This window comes from Vanacampus margaritifer, chromosome 2, assembly GCF_051991255.1.
Source record: "Vanacampus margaritifer isolate UIUO_Vmar chromosome 2, RoL_Vmar_1.0, whole genome shotgun sequence".
Taxonomy (NCBI): domain Eukaryota; kingdom Metazoa; phylum Chordata; class Actinopteri; order Syngnathiformes; family Syngnathidae; genus Vanacampus; species Vanacampus margaritifer.
The window spans coordinates 44600928-44613772 of record NC_135433.1 but is presented as its reverse complement, the minus strand read 5'-3'; the positions used below and the strand labels follow the sequence as shown (position 1 = coordinate 44613772).

Below are 12845 nucleotides of genomic sequence, written 5' to 3'. Positions count from 1 at the left end.
TCATAAATAAATTGGAGCATGCAATATTTTAACACTAATCTACACTAACGCATAAGTAAAATCACAATTACAGCAAATATTTGTATGAAAAACAGTTCTAAGCCAATCAAATGAAAATCACTAAGTATTCTTTGTATATTATTTGTATAATATTTTTTAATATATTTTTCTTTAAATAGTGACCACCCTGCCACAAACCCCCCACCCTGCCCCCCGGCCCTATACTAACTGCCTACAAGCTGTATATGTCTAATCTGTACGTATACCGTATAGTTTATAAAGTAGTCTGCTCGCGAGACGGGAGGAGCAAGATGGCCGCCCTGTCGCTTCAACTGCGCAAACATGTCCTTTGCGCACCGTTAGTAACCTCAAAATTGCATAATGTGTTTTGTAAATCCAGTAACACATCCCCCATAAATGTACCTTTGGATTCATTCTTGACAGGTCATGTCTTTTCTCCGACAGGTTGATAATCTGTGAAAAACACACGTAGTGAGTCAATCTGCGTGTTCTTTTCGGACAATGATTCTCTAAATAGGTAAATTAGAGATGTGCTCAGCATGAAAAAAAATCAGTACTCGGTCAACATTCATGCAAGAGTGACATCGATGCAGCGTGCTCTTTGACACGAGGCCACAACAGGTGACATTTTACTGACCAGGTAATTGTCTGCATGCTTGGACTTCAGCATCCGTGTGACGTCCTTCAGGTTGTGAGCGTAGATCTCTTCCAGGCATCCCCGGGGGAAGGACACGGCAATGATGCGCTCCGTGATGTACGTCAGGTCCAGCTCGTATCCCTCCTCCATGCTTGAACGCGGGGCTCTCCTTGTCACAAAAAAAAAAAAGACGGCGGTGAGTCACGGCCTTCCAGCCACTTCTCACCATCGCCACTTGCGACGGGTGACTTCACTCGAGTCAATATTTGATGGTCAAAGTCCTCAACGTTTTGTCAAGTTTCCCGCCGATATACTCGGAGAGTGACCACAAAATCAGATAACTGTCGTCGGCTTAGCGCCACCAATAAGCAATTGTGTCAGCTTGTTTATTTGGAAAGATTAAAACCACTTATCTAGGCTGCAACGAGATATCTAATACTGGTGACATGACAACAACAACGTGGGGGTGGGGGGCGGGGGACGGGTGGGGTGGGGGGCTCTAGTTGAAACATGTTGGCCTGACTAGCTGGCGTGTCGTACTGAGCTCATGACGAGACACTTCCTGGCCTGTCTACTTACAGTAATTAATAGATAATAGGACCTTGGCCAGAAAAAAAAAGCACAGGCCAGAAATACCTTTCACAAGTTGCAAACTGTTTCCCTTTGACAGTGTGAAGGAAACACCTGTCACCCAGGAGACTTTTTTTTATTGTATTACAGCTTCCCAGTAAAAAGTCCTTATCTCTGTCGGTGTTTCCTAAAAATTGTAAAAATAAAAAAAATCATTAACCGACAACTCTAGGGGGATTTTGCTTTCATTTGAGAGGGCCTGAGATCAGGTGGAGGTGGGGCTAAGAAAGTAAAAATGTTTTGCACAGTGGGTGGACTAATTTTCCTTGATTGACAAGAGATTCCTGTGTGGAGTTTTGATGTTCTCTTCATGCTTGCATGACTTTTCTTTGGGTGCTTCCTCCCACATTCCAAAAACATATATGTTAACTGAAGATTCTAAATTGCTCATATATGTGAACTAGTGCTATCAAATTAAAGCATTAACTCATTGATAAATCATTAAAAAATATATATTTTTTTTTTTTTACGTTTTCGGGATGTCTGCATTCAGTTTCATCCCATAAACATAAAAATATTCAATTAAATTAAAATTTTTAAAAAAGACAAAAATGGACATAAGTGTTTTTCACAGGACAGCAACTATATTATGTGAATCTATCAGAAAAAAATATATAATTTGAAGAGAGGCAAAGTACGTATTGGTCACCACTGTCACCAGACAATCATGTCGAAAAAACACAAAACAGAATGTAGCATGGATGTAAGTCGTAGCTGACATCTGTTCTTTAGAAATACGACTGGCTCAGCAGCACCTCTGCTGGTTGCAGCCAAGTAGTGCATTCAATTTGCTTGCATATAGCGTCACTGCCAGGTTTTGTTAAAATTTGGTCAATGTCATATGTTTCTACAAATCTATACTGTTGGTCAGTCCCTACAAGGGTGTGTCCATTTAAAAAAATAACATAAGTGTTGAAAATGGCTTGCTCTCTGACAGTGCACTGTCAATAAACATGTTGATTTTTTGCATTTTTAACTCAAGTAAGAAAAGTTATTTCGTGTACTTTGAAATGTGTGGTTCGCTCTGATATTTATATCATTTTATGACCAAGATTAAATCATTAACTCATTCACTGCCACTGGAATATAGACGTCAAAAATTATTAATATAACTATTTCTAGTAATTTTAATATTTTTTTCACTTTTGTTAACAAGCGTATGAAAAACTAGAATTTTTTATTTTATTGTACATTTAGAACAGATATAAAATGTATGATTAATCGTGAGTTAGCAATTGATGTCATGCGATTAATTACAATAATTTTTTTTTTTTATCCCTGACGCGATTTAAAAAAAAAGATGATTAAAAATTAGTGGCGTCGGGCGATTAAAATTTCTAATCGTAATTAATTGCATGACTTCCCTCGTTAACTCACGATTAATGACACATTTTATATCTGTTCTAAATGTACAATAAAAAAATTATAGGTTTTCATACTCTTGTTAACAAAATTGGGGGGGGAAAGTGAAACTAATAGAAATAGTTCAAATGAATTTTTGACGTCTATAGCCGTCAATGGCAGTGAATGAGTTAATCGCTTGGCGCCAGCGGCATTTCTCGATAAATGACAATTGGGACTTGATCTAAACATAAGCACGCAAACATGTTCACCTTTCCAGACGAGGCAAAAAGATATCATTATCCTTCTCAGATGACCCTCTGATTGTTAGCTGTGATGAAACTATTGACAGTCGAGAATATGTCTGACACTCAATTGTGAAATGACGGCACTTTGAAGGGGGCCCGAGAGGGAGCCATAGAGCTGAGCGGAATGAAAGGGGCCATGTGTCTGGAGAGGTCAACACTCGGGGAAAGAGAGCAGGCTGTTGGGTGAGTGCGCACGGAAGCCTGGACCAGAGGTCCTCGGGGATTGGTGACACACATGACAGGGTTTTAGCCCATTTCCCTTCAGACTCTGGAGAAAAATGTTGACTAATGACAAATTAATGAACAGACCGACCAGTAGTTAGGGTCCACCTATCTCCGTGGCAGGGATGAGGAGGGGGGAAAAGGTCTTTGTACTGTTTTGGATGTGTCAGAGTGCTTTGCTAACTGAAGATTAGATTGGAATCTAACCAACACTTAACCTCTGTGTGACCCGGTGTTGTGAAAGTCTTCGTTTATTTGGTGTGTCGATTGTGTACAGAAAAAAAGGGTTGTGTAAAGTTGTATTAAATTCTACACCGAGTCACATATATAGATGCGGTACCCACCTTCTTCACATGGCAAGGCAGTTTTACTTCTATAGCATATTCCATACACGAGGCAACTCAATGTGATTTAACGACATTCGGAAGCAGAGCAGAGGAAACAAAAGTAGCTTGCAAAAATTACTAAACAATACTGTGACAACATTAACAGAAAAAAATAAGAGTAGAGAAAAAAAGAGTAGTTAACTAAAATAATTAAAACTATGATTACAAGCTCTTAATCAAAGATATAGAAAAAAAAGCAGGGGTGTGAATTTCCTAGTACCCGGCGATTCGATTCGTATCACGATTCATAGGTCACGATTCGATACCGATTAATCCCGATACAAATCTATACACTTATTATTGCAATTTTTTTTAACTCAAATTTAGAAAATACTCATCAGTAAACTTGTACAAATGTATTTATTTATCTGAAAATTCAGGCTTATAACTGAGCCTAGATGAAACCCTTGAATTATAAAAGGGTTCTCAGTGGAACATTCTATGAAAGTTCTTAATGAAATCCTTGAAATACAGAAGGGTTCTCAGTGCAACTCACCGTGAAGGTTCTGGATAAAACCCTTGAAACATAAAAGGGTTCTTAGCATTACTTGCCGTGTAAGTTCTAGATGAAACCCTAGCAATATAAAAGGGTTCTTTGTGGAACTCGCTGTGAAGGTTCTAGATGAAACTCTTGAATTATAAAAGAGTTCTCAGTGGAACATTCTATGAAAGTTCTTAATGAAATCCTTGAAATACAGAAGGGTTCTCAGTGCAACTCACTGTGAAGGTTCTGGATAAAACCCTTGACACATAAAATGGTTCTCAATATTACTTGCCGTGTGAGTTCTAGATGAAACCCTTGCAATATAAAAGGGTTCTTTGTGGACCATTCTATGAAAGTTCTTAATGAAATCCTTGAAATGCAAAAGGGTTCTCAGTGCAACTCACCGTGAAGGTTCTGGATGAAACCCTTGAAACATTAGAGGGTTCTCAGTGGAACTCCCTGTGTGAGATCTAGATGAAACTCTTAAAGGTTTCTTTATCGAACCTCTCATACAGGGTTCCGGGTGAAACCTTTCACAGATGGTTCTCGGTACAACCCTTTGGAAGGGTTCCAGGTGGAACCTGCATAAACGGCTCTAACAGGAACCAAAAAAGGCTTCTCCTATGAGGACGAGCCGAGTGTACCCTGACAGAGGTATGAAAATGTCTAAATAAGCACCTGTCATCCACAATTGAAAAAAGGATCACCAATCTATTGTTTATCTATCACTAAGCTAAGAAAATCAGCTGGAGGCTTCCTAATTCCGCAGCAAAAGCGTTTACGCGCAGAACTGCCTGGAGCTGCGGCCTTATCCGAGACCACCTCTCCCATTCGTCTTTCAAGCCAACGTGAGCGACTTGCCCCAGCACGCACTAAACATAATTGCTCTTTAATTTGCTCCGACTGCTTTTGTTCTGGTACGAGGCACAACATTAGCTCACAAAGGCAGGATCAACTTTGCCAAGGAGCTCAAATCCCAAGGCCACCCATGGGCACTCTGACAGCTGGCCTGGCAGAGGGTCCAGGATAGACCGAGGTCTTTGCAAAACTGACAAACAAAATATGACGGGGGGGCTGATCTGGTCTGCTCGGAACAAGCTGTGACAGGTTTATTGAGGTCAGGATGTTTGGGGGGGGGGGGGGGGGGGGGTTAGGGTGTGTCTCGCTCATGCAGTTCTTACCCCTGCAGGTAAGAGTTTTGGACTAGGTGGGTGCAGGATCCTCCTCACTATGCGCCCAAAAGTGTTTATAGGTAAAACCTTCAGGAAAGGGAAGCAAGGGTTCGAATAAAAGTGTTAGCAAACCTTGATTGGAGGAACCACACCCTTTCACCTGGCCAGCAAGTCATGATGGAATATTCCACACAAGCAGCTGCAACGTGAGAGGAAAGTTCCCATTCCAAAATTTCCGTAATACGGGTTGGATCGCAGCCTATGTTTGTTTTCATTTTTGGGGATGACAACAATTGGCAAGAACTTTGCATATTTTGCCGTGGCGGTGAATGAGACTGGCTTGAATCGCGCAGATGTTTGTTTGTGTCTGATTTTGCCGGTTGCGGCATGCGTCGACAAGCTCCTGAGCTGTGTTTTCCATCAGCGGCGGCGATGTGGTCATCATTGAAGCGGATTGTTTCTGCATACTTGGAACAAAAAAAAAAAAAAAAGAGTTGTGTGGAGGAAGATGTGGGAAAGAAGCTTAAGGCATGAAGAAACGTTTTACGTAATCAGTCATGAATTGGGTTCAAATACAATTCAAATATTTTTATTTTCATTATCGAAGCAGCAATTTTAGGGCTGAGGCAGGATTCCCAAACTTGTTCAGCTCAAATTAGAAACTTGGTTCCTACATGAAGTTAATAAAATAAAGAGGGTCCTCCATTTATAATGGTCCATACTCGGGGTGTGAATTGCTCAGTACCTGGAGATTCGATTCGTATCACGATTCAATACCGATTAATTCTGATGCGAATCTATAAATTGATTATTGCAATTTATTTATTTTTTACTTAAATTTAGAAAATACTAATCAGTAAACTTGTACATGTACACTGTAAGATTTGTACGAAAATGTATTTATTGATCTGAAACTTTAGGCTTATAAGTGAGCCACTGCATTTAACAAACAATCTTTTGCAATCTGTTTCATGTTTGAACAGCATTGAAATAAAATATTAAGACTTTATGTTCCATTAATATAACATTCTTCCATGCTTAATGTGTGAATCTTAACCCTAAGTAAGACGTTTTGTTGAATATTCCCATAAAAAAAACGTATGTTTAAAAATCGATTCGGCCGCATATCGAATCGATTCGAGAATCGCGCGCTGTAATATCGCGATATATTGCCGAATCGATTTTTTTCTAACACCCCTAGTCCATACACACCTTTCATGCAAATATTTACTGTAATTATGACTTATGATGATAAGGTTATGAATGGGGCACAACTAGTTTCTCTAGACTCTCTTTCATTTCATTGTTTGCCGTTCATCCAAATTTTTACTGTACTTCTGATTTTACTTTTGCGGTAACATTGGTTAGTGACTGACTAAAGTACATTCAGATTTATGTCCAAATTAGGGTTTTGTTGGAAGACAACTACATGGTAAATTGAGGAAGATTGACATTTACAGTATGCTGCAAATCCACAAATTGTAACCAACATCGCAGACATTTATTTACATGAAGCAAAAAGACATTTGGCAAGAAAATGGAGCTAACAACATTATATGCACCCCCCCCCCCCCAACAAAATGTACCTGCACAACCAACTTGAGAAAATTAGACGCAAAAGAGCCCCAAGTCCATTATTCCAACCCCCCAAATGCATACCGTATAGTTTTACCGTACAAGCAATCAACCGAGGGCTATTTGTTGCCCATTTGTGAGTCATGCAGCGTTTTTAGCCCAATTTAAGAAAACTACAATTCCACCGCAATCGGCATGCCTGCAGACATATGAAAGCAATCTAAGGGCTACCTACCCCCCACCACTTAAATCATCCAAACTCCAAGCCAAGCAAGCTGGCATTTTGTGACATGAAATATACTTGTCAGGTTTTTACGTGAGGTACCTCTGTTGTAGAATGTGCTGACTTTTAAGCCGTTCTGTGGTCCCGATGGCTTCAATCCAAAATTTGAAAGCAAAAATAGCACACACAAAAAAAAAACCCGCAGGAACTGCACTTAATGCATTTCTTCCGTATTTTGGTGCTTTACAAATGCATGATTATTAGGGGTGGGAATCTTTGAATGTCTCACGATTCGATTCAGATTTTTGGGTGCGCGATTCGATTCAGAATCGATTTTTGATTAAGAGCGATTTTTGATTCAAAATGATTTGATTGACAATGATTTTTTGCTTCAATCTATAGATGTGCAAGGAATCGTAATGCTCTACTCCAGTCAGACTTGCTAATGCTAATTAGTGCGCTACTTGCGGCACTTTTATCACTCAAAAGAACGACTCCACGCTGCAAAAAAAACTACTTTTATTGGAATAACTTGATCGTGACTTTTTCCTTCTACTCTCTAATGTGGCTACAACTTAACAGTGTATCAAACTGCGTGGAACCACAGTGCCCCGAAGTGGCTAAATTGGGTACAACGTGAACAGCGCTCCCAATAAAGGCACACACACAAAGGGAAGACAGTATAAAATAATTGAAATAAAATCGATTTGGGGACATTTAAAATCCATTCTGAATCGTACTAGATGAGAATCAATTTTTGGGCACACCTAATGATTATCACCAAAACAAAAGTCAACAAAGGCCTGATTATCAGATGTCCCTAAAAGTTTATCCAGTAGTGATAGAAGTGATTTCTCCTCTTTGATCTGCTTGGAAAACATTCAGGGCAGACGATAGTAAATGCTCAATAATTGCGACAGTGAGGAGAGACCGGTTGTCTTCAATATGGAGAAAGAGAAAAGTTTGTAATCACAATTAAATTGCGAGATAACAGTAAGACTATCTTCTTCTTCTTCTTCTATTTCTATTACTTTATTCTCAAACTCCAGTCCTTAAGGTTCCTTAGTACTGCATGTTTTTGAGGTTTCCCTCCTCCAACACACCTAACTCGAAGGATTAGCTCATCAGCAAGCTCTGTAAAAACCTGATAACGATACTGATCATTTGATTCAGGTGTGTTGGAGGAGGGAAACCTCTAAAACATGCAGAATAGTGATATGTTTCAGACTGACATATTGAGAGAAAATGGTCAGTATAAACCTCCAAAACATTGGACTTCATGACAACCACAATAGAGCTGTCAAAATTAATTGACAAGTAATTGATTGTCAAATTAATCGAGAACTATTTTAACAATCGTTTGAAGCTATTTTTTTTTATTTAAAATGGTCCAAATCCTCTGATTTCAGCATATCAACAGTAATTATTCACTTGACTGATTTCTGTAGTCCTTCATAAAAGAAGACTGATTATCTTCTGTGTTTAATCAAAATAAGACATTTGAAAACATCGTTTTTTTACTTTGGAAAACAATGACCAAACCGGTAACAGTACAACAAAAATCCCCCTTTTTTAAATCACTATACGAATACGAAGTACGAAATAAACATCAATCACTGGTTTATAAAGAGTAGTCTGGGAACAAATGCTTTTGTAATACACTTTGAGGGCAAAATTAAAATGAATCTGATTAATCGATTGAGTAATCGATAGATCAATCAGTTCTAAAAATATTCGATAGTGACAGTTAGGGGTGTTAAAAAAAACGATTCGGCGATATTAAAGCGCACAATTCTCGATTCAATATGCAGCCGAATCGATTTTTAAAGCTCAATTTTTGATGGAAATATTCAACAAAATGTCTTAATTAGAATTAGGGTTCACATTTTAAGCATGGAAGAATGTTATATTATTGTAACATCAAGCCTTAAAACTTGATTTCAATGCTGTTTTAACATGAAACAGATTGCAACCTGTTTGTTAAAAACAGTGGACCACAGTTATAAGCCTGAAGTAGATTTTCATACAAATCTTACAATGTAAATGTACAAGTTTACTGATTAGTATTTTCTAAATTTGAGTAGAAAAAATAAATTGCATTTATTGACTTATAGATTCGTATCGGGATTAAATCAAATTGTGGTTTATGAATCGTGATACAGATGGAATCGAAAGCTACTAGGCAATTCACACCCCTAGTGACAGCACTAAACCACAACAAAGGCTTGAATTTATATAAAAAACAAAAAAAATTAAAATCACATTTCAATGTTCATTGTTCCACAGCATTAAGGCTCACAAGAGTTTCTTGACTCCTGTTGGTGCAAATCAAAGATCCGCCTAAATAGCTGTGATATCATCTCTCGTCCAAATGTCTTCATACTTGGCAGGAGTCTAACTCAAACTGCAGGAAAACATTTCCAAAGTGACATAATAGGTTCATTATAAAGCCAGAATTTGGTCCTGCCTTTTCCTGTCATGTCCTCAGGCAGGCTCGCACTGTGGCTATGACGGCCATTTGAAAGAACTGGAACCGTAAAAAGCCAAGGTGAAAAAGCCACAGATTGGGAGAAGTTTGTATTTTTAGCAAGTTTATACGCTAACGCTGGAAGCCTAACATGTATTTGTCAGGCTGTTTTATGAACGGAGGGGGAAGAAAAACAACACGGGCATCATCACACTTGGGGAGAAAAAAATAAAGGCTGCTAAAGTACTCCCTCATTATCCGTTCCTATCCCAAGGTCATGGTGGAATGTGTCCCAAAATGGATCTACATTCCCACTCTCACTCCGTGTTCATCTCAAGCATTTCTTGGTCCTTCCTCTCACTTTAATGGCTTACACATGGCAGCCAAGTGGCGGCAACTCCCTTTACCCAACAACATACGTACCCCAAAAAATCGGTTCTCTTAAAAATCACGATTCTCATCTGGTACGATTCAGAATTGATTTTAAATGTCCCAAAATTGATTTTATTTAAATTATTTTATACTGTCTTGCCTTTGTCTGTGTGTGCCTTTATTGGGAGCGCTGTTCGTGTTGTACCCGGTTTGGCCACTGAGGGGCAGTGTGGTTCCACGCAGTCTGATACACTGTTAAGTTGTAGCCACATTAAAGAGTAGAAGGAAAAAGTCACGATCAAGTTATTCCAATAAAAGTAGTTTTTTTGCAGCGTGGAGCCGTTCTTTTGAGTGATAAAAGTGCCGCGAGTAGCGCGCTAATTAGCATTAGCGAGTCATACTAGAGTAGATCATTACGATTCCTTGCACATCTATAGATTGAAGCAAAAATCATTGTCAATCAAAACATTTTGAAGCAAAAATCGTTCTTAATCGATTATGAATCGAATCGTGCAGGCCCAAAAATCGGAATCGAATCGTGAGACAGTCAAAGATTCCCACCCCTAATACGTACGTCGCATTATCACAAATCCTGGATTTTAAATAGCAGTGTTTAGTTACGTAGCGTTCACATTTTTCCAACTTCAAAACAGAACCAGCAACAAAAGCCATAATTGGCAGTAAAAAAAATGTTTCTCGTGCCTGTAATTAATGTTGAAAGGGAGGAAAGATGCACGAGGAGGAGCAAGCCAAACACTGGAGGTGAAGAGGAGAAAACTTCTCCCGCCGCTGCTCTTGTGATGGAAGTGGGCTGCTTACACGCCGTCAAAAATGATGGCTGCCCCCAGGCGGCGCATACAACACAGCAGATGTGCGCTCCAAAGACAATCTCAGTAGATCAGAGTAAACACTGACACGCAGAAAAAAGAAAAAAAGAAAAAAAAAGAGAGCCCTGTTCTTTTTTGGCGCTCTAAAAAAGACTCCCATAATAATGGCTGCATGTGTTTCACATTATGAGCTGCACCATATTGCACCGAAGCGAGGAACCGGTCATGGAGGGAGGCCTTGATGACTAATCTTTTTCTTCACTTTTTATACAGGATACTTAAATTTAGATATATTTTTTTTAAAAATGGCATCAAACCAAATATAATGTTGTGTGGTTGGCTAAAGTTCTCGGGTCAGTTTCTGTCTTTAAATGGCTTTAAGGTACTTTACGAATCTGCTACAAAAATGTATCACATATATTCCGTATTTGTCCGTTTCACATTTTGAGGCTTTTTGCAACACCAAAGAGCCACACCGAATGCTCCCAAGGGCTCATATGTGGCCCACGAGCCCTAGGTTCCACACCACTGCTTTAAAAGGTCACGCTGACCAAACATCATTTCCAATAACAAGGATTTTTTTTTTTAAATAAAAAAAAGACTTTCACATAGTGTGCTGGGTTTGAATGACTCCCTTCTCTGTCCTCAGGCTCATGTTGAAAGTAGCAAGCGCGCACACACATAGACATGAGTGCATGAAGTCCAAAGTAAATACTGTGTGAAACTTTGTTTTGCTTCTGCAAGCCCAATGAAATGAGTTTGTGGGGAGGAAAGAAAAAAAAGCTACACTGTGCTCCACTATTACCTTGTGAGCAGGCAGAGGTTGGAATCCAATCCTCCCTGCTGCTGGTAATGATTGACTGTGTGAATGAGAAGGAAGGGGGGGGGGGGAGGAAAGTTCAGCCTTACCTTTGCAGTCTGCGTGGAAACACTTTTTTAGAAGTCTTGCTTTTGGCCTCTTTTGTCAGGCAGAAGTGCAGAAAGTGTCGGAGGGAGGTCACTGAACCCTCAGCCCGTCATGGAGCTCGCTCATTCCAGCCTCGCTTTTTGGCCGATTACGTTGGACTCGAAATGCAGTCGGATTGAAGTTGTCGTTGTTGTTTTTTTTGATTGCGGAGAGATCCTTGCAGATTTGGTACTGGATCGCCACTCGTTAGCTCGGCGCACTTTCCTCCAGTCGAAAGCTGCGCGCTGCAGAAGCCGCAAGTCCTGGCATGGGGAATTGGTGATGGTCCTCCCACTTGCTGCTCCACTGGGTTGTCTCCCTGCGGTTAAGCACGCCCCCCACTCTGCTCCGACACGCCCCCCTCCTATGGCCTGCTCCCTCGGTTTGTTCACACGCACGTTTCCTCCAGACAACCCCCGACTGGACGAAACAACCCCCCCCCCCCCATTCCTAAATCGTCCCATGTGGAGGTGAGGCTAGAAATGAATGAATGATTTCATTTAACGCTTGCCTTATATTAGCCCAAAAATATTCTTGATAAACCAATTGATATTTTTCATCGTCTAATTGTAGGTTATTATTGTTGTCAAAACTAGATCCATGGATTGTAAAAAATAGTTGGTAATTTTCCGTCGTAGTTTTCTATAATTATATGTATGTTGTTGTTTTTTCAATTAATATAATAAATGTATATGGCTATTTTCCTTGACTTATCTACCTAATATATACATTTTTATTATTATTATTTTGTTCTTACTATCAAAATTAAATAAGACATTTTGCAAATGATTTAACATTTTTAATTGACCATCAACGTTCACACCACTTTGGGTTAATTCACTTCAAAAATAATAATAATAGTCAAATATTTTATATTTATATTAGTTTACTTATTTAGTCAAATCACTATAATTGTAGATATTCCCATTTTTTGCCATTAATAACCTTCAATGCCTTTGAGTGATTTTCCTTCGAGTTTCATTGACGAAGAATTACTTGATCAATTTGTTTATTTGGAATAGTATCTTCTTTTTTTTCTTGCGTTCAAAAATTATTCATAACTTCACCATCACCTTACAGGTGCAATGGTGCATCCCATCACATTTGAATATGGTAAAAGCGTTAATTAAATATTTCAATTAGAAACATGATATTTTGTAGTTTCATTAATGCATAGGAAAATACCTTTCCTAACCCCAATTCCTACCTAATTTATATTTTAAATGTAAAAATA

General features: G+C 39.0%; 1 protein-coding gene across 2 annotated transcripts in view; it reads right to left on the bottom strand.

Annotated features, from left to right (window-relative positions):
• tns3 (tensin 3) overlaps positions 1-11873 on the bottom strand; it is a 50932-nt gene extending 39059 nt beyond the window's left edge. The window contains exons 1-3 of one of the 2 annotated variants that reach the window (XM_077558126.1): positions 11575-11873; positions 659-827; positions 424-474 (exon numbers count right to left, since the gene is read on the bottom strand). In XM_077558126.1, the coding sequence (XP_077414252.1) occupies positions 424-474; positions 659-808 (201 nt within the window). In that variant the 5' untranslated portion in view covers positions 809-827; positions 11575-11873. The remainder of the gene's footprint in view (positions 1-423; positions 475-658; positions 828-11574) is intronic. The other variant, XM_077558127.1, reaches the window with a different exon arrangement.
• Positions 11874-12845: the final 972 nt, after the last annotated feature.